Raw genomic sequence first — 25,948 nt, 5'->3', positions numbered from 1 at the left:
GTGAGCGACCGAAGCCAACAGGTTAGTTCAGCTCTCCCCGGCCTCCCTGAACCTGCCTCAACAGGGGTACCCTTCGACCTCACCGTCTCCAGGTAATATAAAACAACAAACGTGCCGCTGTGTTCGGGAGAAACACAATCAAAATACTGAGGAGCAAGGGGGTGGGTGGGAACTTATAACAAACTTGTCAATTGATTGTGTTTCCTGTGGGAGGAGCCCTTATCTCTCTCTGGTGTGCCGTCCTGGAAGGCGTAGGAGAAATAAAGGTTAACCCTTATATCAGCAACCCCCATTACCTTAGTGTATTCACCCTGCGGAAGGTAATCTCTGGTCACCCCCCCCCCTCAGAGTTCCAATGTCCCCCTTTGCATCAGAGTCTGCAGGATTTCCTCTTATAGTGCAAGGGAGAACTCTGCGGACCCTGATGCAAGTGGGAACTCTGATGTAAATGGGAGTGCAGAGCCCCTCCTTACATCAGAATTCCCCCTTAGATCGTGATCTATGGCATCGTCCTTACCTACATCTCCCTTGCACTGTAATGGGGAACTCTGTGCTGGCTGTGTTATATTAACCTGACCTTTATGTAAATAGAGAAATTCAAGTTTTTGACTTTTGTTTAACTTTAAACATGTTGCTAGTGCTATTAGCAATGTGTTTTTAGTTTAAATACTAAAGGTTGCACAGTTTAGCACCGAAAACAGCCATTTTAGGTGCTTTTTTGAAGTGCCAGTAAAAAATTGGTGGTGTTTGTAATTTTTAGGCATCTTGCCAGTAAATTTCATTTGGGGGGGGTTGGCAACAAGATTTGCTACTAGAACATTCCCGGACACTGGAGACCCCTACATCCTATGGATAACAAAAATTGAAAACCTAACTACATGCATACAACAAAACAAACCCATAGACTGACAAGTTCCAAAACATTGGGGGGGGGGGGGGATGGGTGAATTCACTGAAGATGATCTATCTGGACCAAAGATTTCATAACCCAGTTTTTATCTGCCCAGAGGCCTAAAGATAATAGATGGAGTTGAATTCAAGTGTGAAGGATACTTGGCAGGTCAACATTCCTTTCCCATTTTCCACCAATTTTTCCTCAATTCCTGTTCATATATTTAGATCCCCTTTCTAAAAAGGGGAGCATGCAATATTGGAACCCATCAAGATATTCATACAGCCTGACCCAATAATTAACACCTGACTAGTCTTGCTGTGTTTTTAACACATCTTGTCATTTAAGGTTACAGATCAACATATTATGCATACACCAGTATAAGCCTCTCAAGTACTGATCAGGCTGCGTGCCATTTTGTAAGTGGCCCTTAAAACACAATTTGAACCCACCACAAGTCTGCCATGTGCCTAGTGCAGATTAGTATGTGGTTGTGCATCAATACTCTCCCCTGTTCCCTTCATCGATTGTGCTGCAGTATATAGACCCATTTGACCACATTGCCAGGGACCTGCCCTCTGGAGTCAAGGTTCCTGCACTGTATGGTGTGTCATTCCAAGTGTATAAGGGTGGATCCTCTATAGGAGGCGCTTTGTATTTCTGAAAGGCTATAGGACAAGTCATAAGTGCCCTGAACTTGTCATAAAAAGTCAAAACATGCAGCAAGTGGTGGAGTCACTTTTATAGTTTGCCCCTTTGGGTGGCACATTACAGATCTTAAATTTTCCAGTCTCATTGAGGCTTTGTCCATTTGAAACATACGACGAGGAGAGTGGCTAGATATTTTGTATACCGTAAAATGTACTATTAAAGGTTTTGCCAAGTCTTGACTATGCACCAATGTTTAGTATAAAAGACTGCAAATTTGCAGAGATGCCAAATGGCCTTTTGAAGGTTGTAATGTGTCTTAGGAACTAGAGTATTTATATGATTTACTGATAAATCTGTAATGCTTATTCCAAGAAAACCTGTCTACTGCTATGATTTTGTATAAGGACAGACTAACTGACCCATAGAATTTGCCTCTGCCTTCCTTGGGCATGGCATTAATGAGTGTCTGTTTTTAACCACTTAAGGACACATAGGCATTTTAAAGATGGATATCTCGGTAACGGCAGCAGCTGCTGCCACAACCAAGATATCCATCTTTCCTGTGAGCAGTCCTGTTAACAATAACTGGTCTCGGCCGCAAGATCACCGTTATCGGTGGCAGGAGAGGGGCCCCCCGTTAATCGGAGGCGATCGGGTCCTTCCTCCTGCACGGCTGGGATACGAGTGAGGGCAAGATGGCCCCCACTGGTCCCCATAGCATGGCGGAAGCAACGTCAAAATGTCACTTCCGCCCATGCTTCTTAAAGGCATATTTTCCTGTTGTCATTTTTCCCCCAAATGATCTGGGGGTCTTTTTGACCCCCAGATCTCATACTTAAGAGGACCTGTCATGCTTTTTTCTATTACAAGGGATGTTTACATTTCTTGTAATAGGAATAAAAGTGACCCATTTTTTTTTTTTTTTTTTTTATAAAAGTGTAAAAAATAATAAATTAAAACAGGAACAAAGTTTTTCAAAGCACCCCATCCCGATGAGCTCGCGCGCAGAAGTGAATGCATATGAAAACTGTGTTCAAACCGCACAAGTGAGGCATCACTGCGATCGTTAGAGCGAGAGCAATAATTCTATCCCTAGACCTACTCTTAACTCAAAAGATGCAACCCAAGAATTTTTTTAAACATCGCCTATGGAGATTAAGGGTAAAAGTTTGACGCCATTCCACGAGCGGGCGCAATTTTGAAGCACGACATGTTAAATATCATTTTACTCGGCGTAACATTATCTTTCACAATATAACAATTGGGCCAACGTTCCTGTTTTATATTTTAATTAAAAAAAAGTGAATTTTTACCAAAAAAAGTGCGCTTGCAAGACCGCTGCGCAAATACGGTGTGACAAAAAGTATTGCAATGACCGCCATTTTATTCTCAAGGGTGTTAGAAAAAATATATATCATTTTTGGGGGTTCCAAGTAATTTTCTAGCAAAAAAAAACCTGTTTTAATCTTGTAAACACCAAGTCTGAAAAACAGGCAAGGTCCTTAAGTGGTTAATATGTGCTTATTGGCAATATTGCAAAATCAAAATCTGACAATTTTATGTAAATCCATTTTTATTTTTTACTTTGAAAAGAATCTCCAGTGGTTTATTGACAGGGCATTCACCCTCTGCATACCTCTAGAAAAAGGTCAGTCAAGACAGATTTACAGCTGCATTCACACATACAAAATTTTAAGGTTAAGAAATTATTTGGCAATTTGAATATTAAATAACCCGTTTTGTTTAGTCTATTGCCATCGCCCCAACCATTTCAAAATAACAAAACCCAAAAAAGGTTTACAGAAACATATTTACAAATCAAAAAAACTGCAAAGTGCTTAAGAATAGTGATTGTGTTCTCCTCGAGATATGTACAACTGTCTATACAAGTATGTACATGCGAATTCACTATATATAGCACAATGTTTCTTTGCTGGGGGTATGGCTTTTATGGAAAGTGCTTTTTACAGTACTTGGGGTCAGTGGGAGTGTGAGAAATTGCAAATACTGACAAACAGAAAAACCAAAAAAATTTGGGGAGGGCTATAAATACATGGTAACCACATCAAGAGCTGAACAAGATTATTACGAAATATATACAATAGGCTTCCATTTCAATGTCCATTCATAAAAGAGGCTTGACATGTACAAAAAATTCCTCACATACGGGGGTTAGGATTTGTTCAGCTTCTGGTCTGGCTACCATCCAGAACAGAAGAATCCAGTTGAAGCAGTGTAGACTGAAGGAGAATGGTGAATGCCAACCATGTACAGCTTTACTCATGACAGATCATCTTCTGTATTTACAACAGATATCTGAAAAAACACAAGTAAAAAAGGTCATACAAAATTGCCACAGGTAGGTTTAGAATTTGTAAAACAGGCACATGGTGGCAGGCAGAAGCAGAACCAAAACCTAGGCAAATCAAGTGGTTATGCTTTTATTAGAACCACCACTAACCTTCCCATTTCACCAATACTTTAGCCCACTATTCAGATATCTGCAAGGATCAGGCAGCTTGCTAAAGGTGTAAAAAAAAAAAAAAACCTCACAAGTAGGCAGAGACTATAGTATTATCCTGTTTTAAAAAGAGTGCTTGTGTTGGACATGTCCTTATTTCACCACATACCAAAAAATAGGGAATATTCCTAATTTCCTGGACAAACCCATCCAAATAATTTTTTTATACCCCAGTGGCTAACCCCTTATGTTGTACCATATTGCTGCCCTGCAATTGCCGGTCCCTTACAGTGCCTGGATTGTCTTTGGGATCCTGGACTGGGCTGTACCCACAATCAAGTCCTTTTTGATCCTGTACTACCACTGTTGTGCCTAGATTAGTGCCCCTTAACTGTTTGCTGTACCATATTGCTGCCCCATGACCCTGATGTGTTTCTCATCCCTAGATTGTCACCTGTGGACTCACCTTCTCCTGCCGAGTCTCCCCGGCTGCATCTTGTATCAAATACCTCAGAAAACATCCCCAATTTTTTTGTATTGTATGAAGTGATATCTGGAATACCCTTCATCCCAAGACTCCACTGTTGAGGACTTTTTGGACCATTTTATCCATAATGACCTGGGCAATTTTTACCAAACATTCCATGCACATATGCTTTTTACACCAACATGGACCCAAGGCTTAGTTTGGTCACAGTGCTGAAGAGAAACATTTCCTGTGTATGAAATCCAAACACTGCAATTCACATCAGCGTATATTAAGTCATGGTGCAAACCCAGTCAGTCAATGCATGTTTGCAAGAATTCTGCTATCCATTTTTAACCGGAATTTACATGCCATCTAGCATTTTGAAATAAACATTGTCAAGAGTAATTCAGTATTTACTTTAACTGCATAACCAACCATTCTTAAAAATAATGTTTTGGCCTAGTTTTACTATACTCTTCAGGGAAGCTTCTTTCAGAATTCTGTATATAGTGACCCAATTAACTAGAAGTGGCACAGACAGATTTCAGGAACATGGCCACATTTTAATACAGTCACAGCCATTTCCTACAAGATAATACAAAGCTCTCCCTGTAAATGAACAAATGTATAATGTGGTCTGTCCTTTATTCACCCATCATTGCTTGTGCTCAAGGGAAGTGTGTGTCAGGTAATCTGTGCCACTCCACCTCTGCTCTCAAAACCCTCACCTCCTTTCTACTTGCAATATACCGCTCCAGGTAGCAGTCCAGAAATGTCCTCTCCTGCACTAGACAGGTGCAGGCTCAGGGGCAGATTCACAGAGAGAGTACGCCGGCGTATCTACTGATACGCCGGCGTACTTTCAAATTTCCCGTATCGTTGTTTTGAATCCTGAAAATAAGATACGACGGCATCTGGGTTAGATCCGACAGGTGTACGTCTTCGTACGCCTTCGGATCTAAGATGCAATTCTTCGGCGTCCGCTGGGTGGCGTTCCCTTCATTTTCCGCGTCGAGTATGCAAATTAGCCATTTCCTACGATCGTACGACGCATTCCTTTAAGTCGGCTTTTTCGGCGTATAGTTAAAGCTGCTATTTCGTGGCGTACTCAATGTCAAGTATGGCCGTCGTTCCCACGTATAATTTCCAAATTTTTTATTTATTTTTTGCACAAGTCGTTCGTGAATCGGGATGGATGTAATTTACGTCCAGGTCAAAACCAATGACGTCCTTGCAACGTCATTTCGCGCAATGCACGGCGGGAAATTTAGGGACGGCGCATGCGCAGTTTGTTCGGCGCGGGGACGCGCTTCATATAAATGAGACACGCCCCCTACCCGCCCAATTTGAATTCCGCGCCGTTACGCCGCTTGAGATGCACTACGCTGCCGTAACTTACGGCGCAAAATCTTTATGGATTCGAACCAAAGCCAGGTAAGGTACGGCGGCGTAGCATATCTCATATACGATGCGCCGGGGCAGATCTTTGTGGATCTGCCCCTTAGTATGCAAGATACAAGCAAACAAAGAAATCTGTATAGCCGCACTCCATGTTGTCTTTTTTTAATGTAAAAGACAGTTCATACAGCAAACAGATAAAATAGCTGACACATGTTGCACCCCTTTACTGTTGCTTAATCACAGCTATGACCAAGCATCGGTAAAGAGGTGCGAAATGCATCAGCCATTTTATTTGCGACAGTTTGCTGTATGAACGGTTTTCCCATTCAAAAAACACATCAACTTTCAGTGCAGCTATATGGATTTCTTTGTTTGCTCTTTCTACTTGCATATTGGCATGAATCATCCCAATCCCTGGATCCTCTTACGGTCTCTCTCCACTAGAGGTCCCGTTAGACTTCCCTCTGATAATCACCATTGGTTGGTGCATTTTCCTTTAAGAAGCTCCTCAACGTTCCAGGGTAGGTCTTACCCAAGGCATGGAGACATTTAAACACCGCTCAAAAAAAAAAAAAAAAAAAAAAAGTCTGCTTAAGTCACTTCTGGTTCCTCGTGCTTCCGCTCATGTGCAGAGGCACCGGAAGTAAAGTCTATAGGGAACTCGGGCTTGTATGCTTGTAAACAAGTGGTTTTACTGTAAATTATTATTTCAGCCCAATGTAAACATGAGTTCTGGACAGACGCATCCTCTTAAAATCACGTCCGGTTCTTCACATGCCTCTGCTCACACCCTACATGTTATGTCACCATCTAGAGACCATAAGAGGATCCAGGCTTTGGGAGAGAGTTTTGAGAGGCACAGATGACACAACACAGAAACTTCCCCCTGAGCACAAGAGACAATGGGTGAATAAAGGACAAGATTATACAGAGTTCATTTATATTTTTCACCAACGGTTTTGAAGAAATATGCAATATAATTTTTCATTTTTAGATCATCTTTGAATTATGCAGAGGGATATCCAGTGGTACAAACTGTGGGTGAACACTTTGGTTGGTTTCAAATTTATTTTAATTATGAATTGATAGCACGAGTACCACTTTATGTTGAGCTGCAGTTCCCATGGTGCTGCACATGTGATCAGTTATGTCAGCCATTTGAAGCCTTGAATGCCTATTCATGGCATGCCTTATGGCAATAAAAAAAATTAACTGTCACCGATTGGTGGCAAATTAGTTAAATGTCTGCACAAGGCAATAGCAACTTAAATTAGTTCAGAGAAACTTTGATAATCCCTAAAGGTTGCACGAGTCCAGCCTGAACACTTGTAAAAACATAACTGAATCTATAGCCAATGCAATTGATGTTGCTTTAGAACAGTCCTCTGGTTTTACAAGTATTCAGGTTGGACTCTTGCAACCTTTAGGGATGGATCACTGAATTAAAAGTGGAAGTAAACCTTCCCATCGGTTTCAGCCAAGGAAGCAGCCACCTTGGCCTCAGCTTAAGCTTAACTACTTAAGCCCCGGACCAATATGCTGCTAAATGCCCAAAGGCGTTTTTACAATTCGGCACTGCGTCGCTTTAACAGACAATTGCGCGGTCGTGCGACGTGGCTCCCAAACTAAATTGGCGTCCTTTTTTCCCCCACAAATAGAGCTTTCTTTTGGTGGTATTTGATCACCTCTGCGGTTTTTATTTTTTGCGCTATAAAAAAAAATAGAGCGACAATTTAAAAAAAAAAAATGCAATATTTTTTACTTTTTGCTGTAATAAATATCCCCCAAAAACATATAAAAAAAATTTCCCCTTAGTTTAGGCCGATATGTATTCTACCTATTTTTGGTAAAAAAAAAAAAAAAAAAACGCAATAAGCGTTTATCGGTTGGTTTGCGCAAAGTTTATAGCGTTTACAAAATAGGGGATAGTTTTATTACATTTTTATTAATTTTCTTTTTTTACTACTATTGGCGGCGATCAGCGATTTTTTTTCGTGACTGCGACATTATGGCGGACACTTCGGACAATTTTGACACATTTTTGGGACCATTGTAATTTTCACAGCAAAAAATGCATTTAAATTGCATTGTTTATTGTGAAAATGACAGTTGCAGTTTGGGAGTTAACCACAGGGGGCGCTGTAGGAGTTAGGGTTCACCTAGTGTGTGTTTACAACTGTAGGGGGGTGTGGCTGTAGGACTGACGTCATCGATAGAGTCTCCCTATAAAAGGGATCACTCGATCGATGCAGCCGCCACAGTGAAGCACGGGGAAGCCGTGTTTACATACGGCTTTCCCGTTCTTCAGCTCCGGGGAGCGATCGCGACTATAAACGATTAGCCGCGCCGTCGTCCCGGATCGCTCCCCGCGGGAATCCGACCGCAGCATGTAGCGGGGGGTCCCCAATCGGGACCCCCCACCCGCTAGAAAGGCAAGGACGTACCTGTACGCCCATTTGCCTGTACGTGCCATTCTGTGGACGTACATATACATGCAGCGGTCGGGAAGTGGTTAAACTGCCATGATGCTGCACATGTGATTTGTTATGACACCAGCCATTGGATGATTTGACAGTTTGGGTGAGATCACAACCAGTGTGACAGTAATTCCCAGCATGCCAGCAATGTAACTGGAGACTTAATTTGATGGGTTTACTTCCTCTATGTTGCCATTACCTTGTGCAGACATGAACCAATTTGCCACTAATCACTGTGACCGTTCATTTTCAGGTATATGCACAGCTGCTCTTACGGCTCAATTCTACTATTGCTCATGCTTACAGTTCCATTATGTCATGGCCCTTTTGCTTGATGTTTCATTGATGAGTTTTTTTAAACATCGAGGGAGAGGGGAGTCGGCAAAGCAGAATCACAATCTACCCATCACTTGACCATGTTTGACAATTCTCTGACTACCAGTGTAAAGTAATAAGGGACATTTCATACACTACTTGTGGGGTTACAGTAAACAGATGGGCAAGACCCTGGTTCTATGACCATATTGCTGGATACTTTTCCTGTCACCAGCCATAACCTCAAAAGGGGTCTGGCTTTTTACATGGATGGACCATGGCCTTGGACCTATATAGTATTCTGCAGGGCTGAGGTGCAGTGTCCACAGCACTATTACAGGCCATCCCCACAACATGGGGTCTGAATACATCGAAGGTTCATTGAGAATGAATGGGTTGCACTGCTTCTATTGTTGTATAAAGACAGAAGAGCTGATTGAAGAATTGGCTAAAAAATAAACTTTGCAAGCCAAGAGCAATTCTTCATGGAAAAAAGATCGCCTCAGGACACTGCCAAAAACAGACTCATGAAGTAGGCAGGATTATAGAAGGGTGCCATTGGGAGTGTCCTCGAAAGCTTTGCCAGTTTCTAGTCACCTGAAAGCCTTAAAACCAAAAGGTCTCTGAATATAAAAAGCCTGTGTCCTGTACTGTAGGATTAAGATATATTTTTTTAATTGTGTGTCAAGTCCTGGGTAATGCATTTGTAATGAATCACTCGTGACCCTCCCTGAGTAAATGACCAAAACCAAGCTCCGACATTTTTTCTGTACACTTCAAGATAAAGGCTTCAGCAATACGTACCGCTGGGTATGTGTGTCCCACACTGGCACCGTGTCTTCCAATATCTATTGTGAGGTCCTCTTCTGTGGTTTTCAAGTAGACGGGATTATCAAAATTCATGCTTTTCATGTTTTTCCTTTGCCAGTTCCGCCACATTAAGTAAGCTCCTGTGGCAACCATCACTAGTAATACTGAAACAAATGAGCACATCTATTAAAATATTGTAGAACAGCTGTCGAGGCAACATAAAATCACATCACCCCTGAGTCCAAAGTATTTGACATATGCCAGTCAATATCAAGGATAAGAGGGCCAATGAACATTTACATAACAAATTGTAAAAGTTATGCCAAATAGTACTTACAGAGAGGAAGAATAGCCCATGCGGCAGGTGAGCCTTCGGCAGCAAGATTTGCTTCATGCCCTGAAGCATTACCATTTCCTTCTAAAAAAAAAAAAAGAAAATATAAAAACACCTCAAAAACATGATTTTTACACCTTCCTGCATACTGTAATACAAGATACTGTGAAGACCATGACCTAGTTTTATAGCAGTATCAACCATTTTTCATTTAAGACATCCTTTAAATAAAATAAATAAAAAAACACACATTCTAAAAAGTCATCAATTTACATAATGCAGAAACATCAACACACGTAGGATACCCAGGGAGTTATCCTTCCAAAGCAAATACACTTTTGCACCCTGGTACTGACTAGTATTGCAATATTTTTCCACACAATATTTTTCCACCCTCAGCTAATGTGACCCCAGTGTTGGAGAGCAAACGGATGCCGTGTAGGTGCCAGACATCCTCCTCATCAACCAAGTTGTTGGATCTCGGCAGATAGAATGTTGTAATGGTGCACAATGAAAACCTGTGTGTTTAACTAGAGGGCAGACTTTCATACATTTTTTTTTAGGCATTTTGCCAAAGGAACTGCTGAAGAACCTGAAGGCACCCTAGTTCAAAAGGCCGTTTTAATAGAATGACAATTTTATGACATTGCCCATGGAAACACTGGCAAAAAAAAAAAACACTACAGCACACTAGTATTCCTTGCACTGTAAGCCTAATAATTCAAGTGAAGTGGCAAAGTAAGCTATTCAATAATAGCTTGAGGTCAGAGGATCTTCACCAAAAACAAGGCAAGGCCTCAGGTTACCATGCTGAGGAGAACCCCAATGTAAAAACTATTCACTTCCGGTTTCAAGGCACTGGTGACTTATCTAGAGCTGGAAAGGCTGGATCACCAGTGCCTTTCAAGGAGTTGGATATGGTCAAACAGATCTGTAAGGAAAAAGGACCCCTTTTTAAAAGGTTTACACACTGCTATGGTTTCAGTGGCATGCATTTTGGCATGCTATGGGAATGTGTAAATAAACCGACAAACCTGGCACAAAAGTCAATGGTGGACTGACAAGAACAAAGTGAAGCTGGCCACCAATCTTTAAATGCAAATGTAGGTTAAAGTGGATGTAAACCCAAATTATTTTTTTACGATGTCACAATATATAGTACAAGATTTCCTATCATCTGTGTCCAGTCTTGCCGCAAAGTTAATCCAGCTGGGACAAATGGACAAACAGGAGAAAACTTTTGTCCGTTCTTCCCCCTTGTTGTGAATGACAGTTCTTTTACATATCTCATGTATCAGCCTGAGACAAGCATTTTTTAAATTCCCACCCCTTTTCTGAAGTTATGTGGTTACTTTTCTGGATTTGGACTGGATGTTGGTGATCATAGCAGAATTCAGTGTAAGGGGAGTGTAGAGGTGGGCGGGGAGTCTACCGACATCACGACTCCACCCACCAAGCTCCAAACAGACCAACCCACAGAATCTGCAGTTTTTCAGGTCTAACAGACAGGGGAGACATTTGACAGGTAAGGCTACATACAGGAGGCATGTATATCATAGATCAGCACTATGGCAGTAGTTTAGAAAGGAAGAGGTAGGGTTTACATCACTTTAAGAATGAGGGGTGGATGGACCAGGGGGACTGAAGACAAAAAATGTTAGCGCAGTTGGATTTTTTTGCAATAGGGAAGGTCCACTTTACATACCTATTTACTCTAAGCCAGAAGGTGACAAATTAGTGGCCCTCAAGCTGTTGCGGAACTACAAGTCCCATCATGCTTCTGTGGGAGTCATTCTTGTAATGGCTAGCTTTGCAATGCCTCATAGGACTTGTAGTTTCGCAACAGTTTTGACACCTGTGCTCTAAGCAGTCTGAAAGGCCAACAAAAAACGTATGGCTGCGCTTTGAGGTAGAAGCATTACATGAGACTATGCAGGCACCTGTCATTGTATTGATATAGAAGTGGCAGTGGGGTGCCAGGTTCCTGCAGAGTGCAAGAATTTCAAGATGCCAGGGCATGTGCTAGCCACATTCTTCCTGCACCCATTTTACAGTTTTAATTATTTAAAAGTTTAAAGCGTAGCAACACACACACACACACACTTTAGTTTTGGATAAAGTGGAGAGGAATTTGAACAGCTGTCAGTTCCCATTTCTGTCTGTGGCCCCATTAGGGAGATTCACCCTTTCCATTTGTCCTGTTTGTGATCAAAAGTAAAAAAAAAAAAAAAAAAAATCCAAATTTCCTTGGCGAAAACAGGAAATCTCAATGCACAGATAGAAAAAAGACTGACCGTTCCTTTATCCAAAGGTGAGGTTTTGCCCTTAAAATTCTGCAATGAAGCTGTCACATACCAAGACTAGAAAATGAAAAGCCCATGACCCAAAGTCAGACACATTAAAAAGACATGCAATGTGGTTAATGCCAATACTGAAGGATGAGTAAATGTATGCATGGACACTACTGTAACAAACACACAGGCTAGTTTAAGAGTACACGACTGGGGCACGCAGGAAAAAACTAAGGCCTCAAAATTGATTGCTAGTACATGTAAAAGACTCAAAATTTTAACATTCTGCTATAGCAATCCTCTATACTACACATGAGGTTGTGAGAAGCAGCTTAACATGCAACTATATTGGGGGGGGGGGGGGGGGGGGGTGTACTGAATCTAGGTATACCTAGGTTGGCATTTGAAATTTAATGAGCCAAATCCATGTTGTATACCACAACTAGGAGACTGATCTGTGCAGAGATGCAAAACAGAAAGGGACTCTGAAATACTGCCTCGCCTAAAGCATTGAGCAGAGTTACTGGAAAAAGTCAGTAAAAATGTTGTACATAAGCTTTTCAAATACTCTACATTCAAGCACTTACCCCCTGGAAGTGCTTTTTCAGGATGTAATCCTGTAATGACAGCAGTGGGTTCCTCAGCTTTACTACCTTGAAACAAACATAACATGGATTTAAGTACTTGTCTGCAGATTGTGTGCACAAGGAGAAAAATAAAAGTGGCAGTGTTCATGCAGTAAACTGAACTGCAAAAAAAAAAAAAAAAAAGAAGAACAAACACGCGACAGGACAACAGGGAGATGAAAAATCAACTTTGCACAAACATGAAACTGTAATACAGTTAGTTGACATTGTTTCACGAAACACAAAACATTAAGTACAAGTAAACTGGTATGGTGAGGCAGCTTTAAAGGACCCAAACCTTTCACTAAACTAACCCATAAATTGTTGGTCTCCAACCTCCAAACAGATATGGAGTACCTCAGGTACAGACAAGCAATGTGCCAACATAACAGCTGAGAGGGCTTTCTACTATGCTTACTAGATAACACCGAAATGGCAGTTTTCCCCACTTTTCAAATGTGAACAGCTACACAGACTATATAGAGCAAAACATTGCCCCTCAATACTAGAATATTAAACCTGGGCTACACCAACCAAGCATGGGGGAGGGGGGGTTACCACTGAAAACTGCTAGTATTTCCTTTGATAGGGGCAGAAATTTATAAAACAAACTTCACTAAAAATTACGCTTGGCCTACCTACCATTCCAGCCTAATGATACGTCAAAAGGATATGCAAAGTAGTATTTTCTTGGTTTACAGACAGAAAAAAAACAAAAAAAAAAACCAAACATTTTACTGCAGTCTCTGGATCCGATTTAATTTGGCATAACGTTTTCACTCAAGAGGACCACTTCCATCTGCTTAGTAGGTTTACAATAAGTTGTTACGCTAGGTGACCACATTACTATACTGCCTGTAAATAGTTGACCAAGCCATTTAAAAGAATTTTGAACTCAATATACCAGAGATGTCCATGTACCCGATAGTCAGGTTGAGACAGGGGAAAGAACCAAAATGTTTGTGCCATCTTATTGCAAGATGCTTACTTTGTTTTGACTCACTAGAACAGGAACAAAAAAAAAAAAAAGACACAATGCCAAAAGGTAACAGACCACAATAAAAGCCTGAAAGTTTGTAACCCATGCTCACTAAGCAAAGAGAACGTGAATGGTGTTCCAGATGCAGTGCATCTTTTTCATGCTCATCCTCGTGGGCCAAATGGCAGCTTTTGGATAGTCACCTAGCAAGTGTTCAATCAGCTGGTTTACCAACAGCTAATATATACATTTTTTTTTTTTTCTAGAAAAACTGTCAAAATGCTCACCCGTCATGTGAGAACTGACCTTTTCTACAGTTCCGGCCATCATAAAGCTCTGAGCCATCAGGACATGTGCAAGTATATTTAGGTGAACGATCATTTATCTGTGGAGCAGGTAAACACAGATACTCACAGCCTCCATTTTCTAGTTCCTCATTACACCAATTTTTCCCTGTTGGTCAAAGCGTTTTAGGTTATTACATTTGATTAAAGACAAGGGGGGGGGGGCAGAACAGGAGTGTTGCATACAGTCGTTCGGGTCCCAAACCGATAACTACACTTGTCATTACCATGCACAATACTGATCCAGAAGCATGCATTATCCAAAGGACATTCAGGGGGGCTTGAAAAAAAATTAAATTTTAGAGTTGAAATTTGATCCCTGCAGACTGCACGTTTGCCCACTTACAAAGTATAATTAAAGGGTCTATAATTATAGGTGCATTTTAAATGTTCAAGACAGAATATCAAAAAGCCAGAATTTGTGTAATATATACACACACACACACATACAAAGTATAATTAAAGGGTCTATAATTATAGGTGCATTTTAAATGTTCAAGACAGAATATCAAAAAGCCAGAATTTGTGTAATATATACACACACACACACATACAAAGTATAATTAAAGGGTCTATAATTATAGGTGCATTTTAAATGTTCAAGACAGAATATCAAAAAGCCAGAATTTGTGTAATATATACACACACACACACATACAAAGTATAATTAAAGGGTCTATAATTATAGGTGCATTTTAAATGTTCAAGACAGAATATCAAAAAGCCAGAATTTGTGTAATATACACACACACATATATACATATATATATATATATATATATATATATATATATATATATATATATATACACATACACATATACATATACATATATACACACACACACACACACACACACACACACACACACACACACACACACACACACACACACACACACACACACGCGCTATACATGGAGTGGATGTTCAGTGAGTAAAATAAGTATTTTGATGCCCAAGACAGGACTTAGTACCCGGTGGAGAAACCCTTATTGGCAAACACAGAGGCAAGACGTTTCTTGTAGCTGGTGACCAGGTTTGCACACATCAGGAGGGATTTTGGTTCACTCCTTTACAGTTCTCCTCTAAATCCTTAAGGTTTCTTGGCAGCTCAAAGTTTGTTCCATCCATCCATTTTTTTATAGGCTAAAGGTCTAGAGCAAGGATCCTCAAACTATGGCCCTCCAGCTGTTGTGGAACTACACATCCCATGAGGCATTGTAAAACTCTGACATTCACAGACATGACTAGGCATGATGGGAATTGTAGTTCCTGAACAACTGGAGGGCCATAGTTTGAAGACCCATGGTCTAGAGACTGGCTAGGCAACTCCATGATATTGTGCTTTTTCTTGAGCCACTTTGTTGCCTTGGTGGTATATTTTGGGTCCTTGTCATGCTGGAGGACCATTCACAACCCATCTTCAGGTGTTCTGGCTGAGAGAAGGTCTCAGTCAAGATTTTACAATACACAGCCCCCATGCATGGACCCCTCAATGCTACCTTTAGCAGAGAGACAGCCCCAAAGCATCATGTTTCCACCTCCGTGCTCAACTGTAGGGATGGTGTTTTAAGGGTCATAGTCCACATTTTTCTTCCTCCAAACACGTCGAGGGGACTGGCCGCATTTGGAAGGAAAAAAAAAAACTGAACCGAAGAACACCATACCTGCAGTCAAGCATGGAGGTGGAAACCTTATGCTTCGGGGCCATGTCTCTGGTAGAGGTACAGGCCAAATATTGTACTATTGTAAGACAAATCTTGGAAGAGAACCTACGTCCCCTCAGTCAGAACATAAGACTGGTTACGAATGGTTCTTTCAGCATGACAATGACCCAAAACATACCGCCAAGGCAACAAATACGTGGCTCAAGAAGTACATTAAGGTCATGGCTTGTCTTAGCTGGTCTCCAGACCTTAAGACTATAGAAAAATGTGGAGGGAGCTGAAACTTGAGTTGCCAAGCGACAGCCAAGAGACCATAAAAGGATTTAGAGAAGATCTGTAAAGAGTGGATGCGAGATGTGTGCAAACCTGGCAACTCAATTTATAACATTTGTAGCATGTGATTTTTGGTTAATCTGTCTCCAGGATTTAAAATACACCCATGATAAAAATTAGACCCTTAGTTTTTTTTTTTAAGTAGGCAAACTTACAAAATCTGAAGGGGGAACAGATTAAAATATAATCTATATAAAATAATCTTATGGTGGCAGTGCCCAATTCACGTGATACTTTTAGAAAAAAAAAAAAAAAAAGTCACTCAAATGCAAGGTTTTACCTGTAGGCTGTACAAGTTCATGGTATACTATAATGTCTTGAGCATCATTTAAGTTGTTGACCAAGGTTTCAATCTCTTGTCCAGTAAACTTGTTTGCACCATAGATTGCTTCATTTTCACCATCCACCCAGTAAACACGATCCTACACAATGCAGAAAAGCAACCATGACAAGTGGTAGGATATATATTTTTTTTTACACTGCAAGGAGAAGGTTTCAGGGCTCAGACTTCACCCCAAATTCAGAAAAAAAAATCTAGACTTTGCCCCCCCCCCCCCCCATGCTCATACACAAATGTGAACATGCATATAGGTCTCGCATGTAAATTGTGATCGTAACACTTGAGGCATCACCCTGATCAGAGCAAGAGTTCAAGTTTAGGTTTAGTTACAGGAGGTCCGGCACTATATACCCCAATCCTGTGCAAATCTCATGTGACTAGTCGAGAGGATGCAAGACTGGCCCAGACCTTGGTGGATGGCAAACTCCCCTACATTGAATTTGATGCTTGGAGTTTAGAACTAAATGGATGCAATATCAGAAAGTTCAAACATACATTCAGACACAAAACTTCCCATTAGACAGGCCATTAACAGAATTTGTATGAATAATATTACAAGAACAAAAGACCAACTCATGTTCTACCTATATTTGCTTCCTAAAAATTCTGGTGAAGAAACATAACTAAAAATGGGAAAAACTGGAGATGACAATTCCCATTTCAGATTGGAAAAGTCAAAGTTGTCCCCATCAGGCAGACATCAGGAAAATAAAACTATAACATTTTAGCTAGGTGTATCGATGCCTGGTGGCTATGCATAAAAATATGGATAAAGAGATGGAGATGTCTTGATGCAAGAGGCACAATGTCGCATATATGGAATGGTTACATGGATAAATTGGTTTTGATTTTTAAGTCCAGCTTGGTGCAGATTACCCCCATTTGGGTATGCATGCACATACAGTGGCTATAAAAAGTCTACACACTTCTGTTAAAATGTCAGGTTTCTGTGATGGAAAGTTTGGAAAGGAGCGTTCTCGTTTTTTGGTTGCATAAGTGTGCGAACCCCCATCCCTTTCGCTGCTGGGCCCTGTGCACCATTTTGTACACTCAGGTGGCCAGACCATTTTTGCAATTTTTCCTTTTAACTTTCAGAATTTGTTAAAAACGAAACCATATAATTTCTGAAAGCATCAGTAGAATAAAAAAAAAAAAAAAAAAGAAGGTGCTACTGTTTTGTTTTTTAGACCCTGTGGCAATTGCGCAAATGTTTATCAAACCAATATATTTGCAACACACACACACACACTAAAACATTAGCAGACATTTTGTAAACTTAGCTGTGTTTACATCTGCTAAATCCCTACTAAATATAAAGGCTTAACTTTTATGGAGTTCATAACAAATTTTTGGTAAGTTTTTAAAATTGCACCTTTTTGCAAAATGGTGAAAAGCAAACATACCCCCAAAAAATTCCCCAATTAACTAAAATCAATAAAAATGCAACTTACAAAACTCCTGCTAAAATAGTACTAAATCATCGTTCACATGTGGCATACTAAAATGTATGCTCATGGGGGGCCCCATTTTACCTGCACAGGTGTACCATGCATCCCTGTACAGGCAGTCCTATGTCAATTGGGATGCAACGGCTACACAGGCATAGCTGCTGTTCCCAATCTGACATCTGTGTGGGTACATGACCCTGATCGCAGAGACTTGCATGCAGACCTATATGGATGTAAAATTGGGAGCAACAGCTCTGTTCGTGCAGTTGCCATGTACCAAATGACATCAATGGGACTGCCAATCGGACCACCCATTGTTCTTTATGGAGAGGCCAATAAAAAAAAGTGGCCATGTGTCCGTTTACACATGCCTGCATCCAATCCAGTCTGCAAAAAAAAAAAAAAAAAAAAAAAAAAAAGAAGACTCCATTCCCCATTCATCTAGCACAGGGATATGCAATTAGCAGACCTCCAGCTGTTGCAAAACTACAAGTCCCATCATGCTTCTGACTCTGGTGTCATGCTTGTGACTGTCAGAGTCCTGCTATGCCTCATGGGAACTGTAGTTCTGCAACAGCTGGAGGTCCGCTAATTGCATATCCCTGATCTAGCAGATCAGATGGTATGCGATGGAACAAGACAGATGGTCCGTTTCCATCTGATGCAGCTCACCATTCTCTATGGGACAGTCAGTGTCCGCTCTGCACCAGCAGAGCAGACACAGACCTGTCATCTGCCTGCGCTGGGGGGGGGGGGGTCAGCAGACAGATCCCCACGGAGTAGGCAGATCTGCTTGACAGTCTGCTCCATGTAAAAGGGGTCTTGCCAGGAGCTGCCCCCCCTGCAGTGCGATGAACATGTTTGTACAAGTTTTTTTCTTTAAGCCACATGATTAGAGTCCAAGGCTCCAATTGGCTTGAAAAAGGTTGAGCTTGGGGAGCAGGGCATTGCACCCCAAACCAACCCACTTGTGACAATAGTGAATATTCGCCATTGGCTTCTCCTCCTGGCCAATCAGGACGGATCGGGCTGGCCAGGAGGAGAAGCAGAGTCACTGTGGAGGGAAGAGTGCAGGCAGACCTGGGGGGGGGGGGGGGGGGTCTTACCATGTTTTTAGTTTATTTTTAGCTTATTTTTAGCTTTTGTTCTGGGGGAGTCTTTGGTGAGAGGTCTAAACACACCCCCATATTTTGAGACAGAGAAGGGACTATCATCAGTCCCTTTCTATCACTTTACTGAAAATCTGTAGAGATTCCATTTATTCACAAAAAGGGGTCCGACACCAGTTCTCGCAGTTACAATACATCAGCTGTCAGTGGGCACATAGTGATGGCTGCACGCGCCTCTACAGGGGGGGGGGGGGTTTAGTAAACATTTGCGAACCCCAGCACGACAAATTGGGAGGTTGGTGCAGACGGCATGGGGGGCAGCCACATTAGCAGTCAACGCTGATCAGCGGGTTGTAATCCACTAAGAGTTATAGAATTGTTCAGCAGAGTCTGCTGAACAATTGTGATACAAGCTTATGATCATTGAAGGGACTATAAGCTTATAGAAAAAGGGAGAAAGGAGGTCTGTACACCGTACAGACTTGGCCACTTTTGTAGGTCTGTATGAACTTGGCAGTAAAAAGGGTTAAACCTAATACTTTGCTGAAGCACCTTTTCATTACAGCAGTCTTTTTGGATAGGAGTCCACCAGCATGGCACACCTTGGCTTGGCAATATTGTCCCACTCTTTGCAAAAACACTTCAAATATGTCAGATTGCAAGGGCATCTCCTGTGCACAGCCCTCTTCAGATCACCCCACAGATTTTCAAATCAGATTCAGGTCTGGGCCATTACAAAACTTGAATCTTCTACTGGTGAAGCCATTCATTTGTCAATATGATGTATGCTTTGGGTTATTATGCTGAAAGATGAAAGTCCTCTTAATGTTCAGCTTTTTAGCTGAAGCCTGAAGGTTTTGTGCCAACATTGACTGGTATTTGGAGCTTCACTGTGGGTATGGTGTTCTTTTGGCGATGTGCAGTGTTTTTGCACCAAACATATCTTTTAGAATTATGGCCAAAAAGTTCAACCTTGGCTTCATCAAAAACTTTCCCCACATGCTTTTGGGAGACTTCAGATGTGCCTTTGCCAAATTTAGCCAGGCTTGGATGTTTTTCTCCCTAAGAAAAGCCTTCAGTCTTGCCATGCTACCCCATAGCCCAGACATGAATATGGGAGATTTTTATCACATGTACCACACAGCCAGTACTTGCCAGATATTCCTAAAGTTCCTCTGTTGCTGGAGGCCTTTTGGCAGCCTCCCTGACCAGTTCTCTTCTAGTCTTCATTAATTAGAGGGACTTCCAGTTCTTGGTAATGTCACTGTTGTCATATTTTCTCCAATGTGTTTCATGAATATAAAATATATATATATATATATATATATATATATATATATATATATATAGCGCCTTGGAAATGCTTTTGTACCCTCCTGACTGATACCTTTTAACAATGAGATCCCTCTAAAGCTTTGGAATCCCTCTGTGGACCATGGCTTTTCCTGTAGGATGTGACCAAGAAAAGTTCCGAAAAGACCCACTAGAACAGCTGAAAATTGGGGTTAATGTTAGGCTACATCCCCAGTTAAAAAGGTGGAAAAAGTTCTGAAAGGATGTCTTTTTCATCACAGAAACCTGACATTTTAACAGGGGTGTGCAGACTTTACAGCGTATTCATGCATCTAGAAGCCTTGATGTTTTTTGCAGGCCCTGCGTCCAGCTATTTGCCATAGCAATTTGCCAGACTATGGTGGCTAACTGGACAAGACAAAATTAACAGAGCAGGAACCTGTCTTTAAGGACCAAGCTCTTTTGGAACAATTCAAGCTGAGGCCCTCAGCATTGTTGTGTTGATGTAAAAAGGCCTTGATGGCAGTAAGACAAGACAGGTTCCAACCATTCCTTACTCTAGAGTAGAGGGGTTAGAACCTGTTTTTACGGCTATGCAGGGCAGCTTTATCTCAGTGGTTCTTAATACTCAAGTACCCCCAATGCGCCATGTTTTGGGAACTGCCCTTAGATAAAATGGCTCTCATCAATACCGTGAAATTGATTTAAAGCAGATGTGCAAAGAAAAAAAAATAAATAAATAAAAAAAAAAAAAAAAAAAAACTTGAAATCATGGCCCACTGGGGGTACTTGAATATCAGGACAGGGAGAACCTCCAAAAGCATCAAATGCCTTTTAGTAGAATAGAAAGGCTAGAAGCTCTCAGATTTGCCTGACCGTTTAAGATTCTTACTAGTTGCATGCTGAAACTTGACAGGACAGAAGCTGGTGAATTCTCTATTGAAACCCTGGATAGCTACAAGACAGTTTTAATCCTTCCCCAGTTAAGGGAAAAAAACAAAACAAACACACCACACACACACACACACACACACACACACACACACACACTTTAAACCCTTGTCCAAAATAAAACGTTTTGGCCACAACCACACACCAAGTGATGAATAGAAAATTAGACTACATGAAAGATGAAATACCTCAAAAATCGTAAGGGCAAGGGGATAAGCCAGAAATTCATGCGATTTCAAGATAATCCGGCGGTCCTGGCCATTTAGATCCACACTACAGAGCTGGTGCAGCTTCAGATCAAGCCAATAGAGACGACTTTTCACCAAATCTATGGAAGTAAAGAAAGTTCTATTAGAGCCAAAAAGGAATCTCACAATGCTATGGGTAAAGAGTTTTAAATTCCCTGTAAAAAAGTCACACACAAAATTCAGGAGAGAGCCTCATGCCCCATACTGGACCCCAGGAAACAGATTTTATGTGCAAAACAAAAATCTATTTACCCCCTTGGTAGAACTGCTTTTGTAAATCCTTTGTCCTGTACTATGCAATTGGGCAGACAACAGGCCCAAATAAGTCAAGACTCAAGACTGAACTGATTAATCTACTAGCGGTGAGGCTTGTATATTGAGATGAAGGTAATTTCTCTTGTTTCCAAGGTTATGTGGCACAGAGGGCAAGTATGAACCCGAGAATACAGTTCTGGAGCACCAACCATATTTTAGAGACACTTTATGCTACACACAATGCAATATTGCCCAGCTCTGTACTTTTCAGTTTGTTTTCTGGCCTTTGTTTTAGGCCCACTTGTTTTGTACAGAAGAAAAAAGGGGGCTGGAGGGGAAGTAGTCTTCAACTAAGCAGTTTGTAGCATTTTAAAGCCAAAATTGTCATTTGAAGACTCCTGAACACCCACCTGGTAGAACGTCAAGCATTAACAGAAGCCAAGGTGGCAGCCTCGCAAACCTGAGAAACAGATGCTAAAGGCCATGAAGCATTAACAAATCTGGTAGAGGGTGCTCCAAAAAAAGGGAAGGAACCCCCATCCTTTTAGACAACATGCTTTAACAACTTGTCTGGATTTATCTGGCGATGTTGGTGTGAGGCAGGAAGACTCTTGAGGGAACTGAAAAGCAAAGAATCCATGTTCCTATAAGCAGTAGTGGAGGTGTACACTTTATGGCCAGATGGAGATAAAAACCTACGTTAGAAATACCGTTACCGGTAAGTCTACGAACCTTCCAGGACGGCACACTTGAGAGATGAGGGCCCCTCCCCACAGGAAACACAATCCTGAACTGGTTCACAAAGGACATCGTTCCACATAGGTACTTACCACCTAGCGTTTAGCTTATCTTTCCCTCCACATAGGGCGGGAAGTAGGCCTGCCGTCCTGGAAGGTTTCTCCTATCACCTTACACGACGGCACACCCGAGAGGACAATAAAGGAACCAACATGTCTACTTTAGAGTGGGACCCCTGCCTGCAAGGCCTTTCTGCTAAATGTCAGATTTTGACTTGAATTTTTTTACCTCCTAGTGTGTGATGAAGGTATCCTAGCTGGATCATGTAACTGACCTGCAGGTCTGCTCCACCTATGCCCCTGCCTCCTCTTTGGATGCAGGATCTAGGTGGCATGGGCTCGTAAATAAAAAATTCTCAGGCTGTCAGATTTTACCTAAGATAGAAAGATTGACTGTTAATATTCTAGCAATCGTGGTCTAATAATGTCTAACTGCTGAATAGGACAACCAAAAAGACTAATCAGATTCGTTCTGTGAAACAAGGGACTACTTTGGTCAACAAAGAACATCTGGTTTTAAACCACTAGTCTGTTCATGAGAACGATTTAGAAAAAGGCCTCCTGACAGACAATCCTTGTGGGTCCCCTTTTTATTTATTTGTTTGCCATAACCATGGTGAAAAGGAAAAACCCACTTAAGGATAATAGATTAAGGGAAGCTTATTCCCTGGGCTCAGAGGACTGGACAGGTATGTAACCAAGCATGCCCAACTTCTGTTCTTTTCCCCCCATCTGAATGCTGACATGTCAGATGTGAAAGTGTTCTATATCCCCAGGCTCCATATAACCCTGCGGGTAGATGCATTAAAACCAAGCAGAAAGGAGCCTGGTAAGAACTGTGTAACTATTTCCTGCCGCTACAGGGCATAGCTCCTCTAAAAATGTGGGTATTGTAAGGATAAACTCCCACTCAAAGCCCTTTTGCTAAAAATGCATTTATAATTTAGCAGGGAAGGGGCTGCTGCAATGAGAAGTCTCATCTATGCAGACGGAAATGCCAGCAACAGTCAAAGCTTTCCGTGAAGCCGCCAGGCAGTCAGTAACCCAAGGTCCTGACATGGAGGAGCTTATCCCTAGAGAAGGCACATCGTCCACCCGATGTGCCTTCTCTAGGGATAAGCTCCTCCATGTCAGGACCTTGGGTTACTGACTGCCTGGCGGCTTCACGGAAAGCTTTGACTGTTGCTGGCATTTCCGTCTGCATAGATGAGACCTCATTGCAGCAGCCCCCTTCCCTGCTAAATTATAAATGCATTTTTAGCAAAAGGGCTTTGAGTGGGAGTTTATCCTTACAATACCCACATTTTTAGAGGAGCTATGCCCTGTAGCGGCAGGAGGTTGTTTATCTGTGGCCTCCTGGGTTCCGCTGGGGGGGATTCTGCAAGACAAGAGGTACAACATATATGCATAACATTACTCAGTTTTCCCCTAAGCTGCAGGTTTGTACTGGGGAGGGGAAAGGGTAAGGTGAGAAGTGAAATCCAGTCCTGTTCTGGCTGGCCCCGGAATCATAGACCCCTGAAAGCCAGGAACTCACTCCCTTTCCAAGGGGGCGTTTGTACTCACTGATCCCTGACCTGGATCTGCCTGCAGTCACATTTGCCTTCCATCCTCTTGTTCCATGAGGAGGTTGGCTGGGTCCTGGGCTGCTGGTACAGCAAGCTGACCACTCCCACACCACCACCACGCGTCCTAACACTTCGGGGTTGCACTGTGTCTGTGGCCCCGCCCACTTCTCGTGATGTGGTCATGTTCAGAAAGAGGCTTGGAGCTCAGTGCTTCCTCCTAGGAAAAACCCGGAAGTGGAGAGCAGCTTAATGGCGGTGATTTTGCATCACAGCGATGGCTCGCCCTCCCTGCGGCCAGAGTGCTGGTGCACGCCTGGGGCGACCTGTGCGAAGGACAAAGCCTACAGGTTAGTTTAGCCCTCCCCTGCCTCCCTAAAAATCTGTCTCAAAAGGGGTACCATTAGACCCTCCCTAAAACCTGTCTCAAAAGGGGTACCATTAGACCCCTTCCCAGTCTTTAAACAAAAATGTTGCTGTGTTCGGGAGAAACACAATACTGGGGATCAAGGGGAAGGGTCGGGACTTATAACAAGCCGTCAATTGATTTGGCTTTTCTGTGGGGATGGGCCCTCCTCAGGCGTGCCGTCCTGGAAGGTGATAGGAGAAAACTCCCTGGAATGTTTGAGCCAGAAGGAATATACAAAAAAGGTGAAAAGGCAAAGTCTACCTTTGGGAGCCGACCTAGTCTTTGTGCAACACTAAAAGGCTACCATCTCACTCCACACAATTGATGGCTACCAGAAAGGTCAGAAGGGGAATATCCCTGGAAAGCAACCCTTTGAATCTCCAGATTAAAATACCAAGGGGATACAGTGGAACAGATCAATGGTACTCAAGGCCAACTGGTGGATGAGATTAAGGACAGGACACATCCCACCGAGTACTGCAGGATAAAAGTTCTTGCCTTACAAGCAGCAAGGCAGCCCTCCAGGTGTGATTTACCAGACATCCCCATGTCCTAGCTTTTAAGAGGGTAGGATTGACAGTCTAAAAGGCCCCTGTCATTGAGAACCGAGACTTCAACAGCTAGATTGTAAAAAGCTAGTTACCAAATATTAAGATAGCACATGCGCTGTTGGGACAGTAGGTCTAGAAAATCTGAAAGGGTCCACAGAGCATGAGCACCATATCATTCGAGTCAATTCAGTGCAATGACTGTCATTGAGACTCCTTTCTCAATCCTGCAAAATAGGCAATGGAGAAGTCAAACTAATCCCATGGTGTCAGAGCATTAAAGGCAAAAGGCTCGAGTGTCCCTGGACTACGTGACAAATCTGTCCATTGTTGAATCCCCAATACCAGGAGATCCCAAAATCTGGTGTTCACCCCTCTTCATCCTCTACAATGGGCAAACCCAGACGCTGCATGAAGACCTGCATGAAGACCTGCAGTGGCCACAGTGCAGTTGAGGGCTTGGATGGGGGGGGGTTATATGGGATGCCCCTGCAGCCTTATTTTGGAATGTACAAGCAAATGGAGATATGCATGTTTATATGTAACTGATTGAAATAAGCCCTGTGTCCACTACTGTATAAATAGGGAAAAAAAAAAAAATGTATGGGCTGACGAGTTTAACTAAAAAGGGCACAATGCAGCACAACTGTTAAAGATAATGAGAAAATGTATACTTTAAAGCCACAGGGCATATCACACACCGTTTCCATTCTCGCCAAAACTAAGGAAGCGATTTGTCCAAATGAACTCTTAAGAAAACCTTTACATAAAGCGTTTACCCAAAACAATTCCACTTGGGCGCTGGATATCTGTTGTAACCAGTGGCTGTCTGTCTATTCCATTCATTCCAGCCTTCTCAATCTTAGCAGCTTCTCCCCAGTCTGACCAGTAGATAAATCTGAAATTAAAAGTCAAAAGCAAAATAAAATGCA

At 42.0% G+C, this 25,948-nt stretch overlaps 1 protein-coding gene across 1 annotated transcript in view; it reads right to left on the bottom strand.

The window, feature by feature from the left end:
• Nucleotides 1-3,098: 3,098 nt before the first annotated feature.
• Nucleotides 3,099-25,948, bottom strand: part of VLDLR (very low density lipoprotein receptor) — a 78,191-nt gene continuing 55,341 nt past the window's right edge. Inside the window, 8 exon segments of the mRNA XM_040357297.1 lie at nt 3,099-3,859; nt 9,471-9,640; nt 9,814-9,894; nt 12,689-12,754; nt 14,013-14,159; nt 16,334-16,475; nt 21,383-21,522; nt 25,796-25,914. Coding sequence (XP_040213231.1) covers nt 3,824-3,859; nt 9,471-9,640; nt 9,814-9,894; nt 12,689-12,754; nt 14,013-14,159; nt 16,334-16,475; nt 21,383-21,522; nt 25,796-25,914 — 901 coding nt within the window. The 3' untranslated portion in view covers nt 3,099-3,823.

The sequence above is a fragment of the Rana temporaria genome, chromosome 1 (genome assembly GCF_905171775.1).
Source record: "Rana temporaria chromosome 1, aRanTem1.1, whole genome shotgun sequence".
NCBI classification, from domain to species: domain Eukaryota; kingdom Metazoa; phylum Chordata; class Amphibia; order Anura; family Ranidae; genus Rana; species Rana temporaria.
The sequence above is the reverse complement of the archived record's forward strand: the minus strand, read 5'-3'. Positions and strand labels throughout refer to the sequence as shown.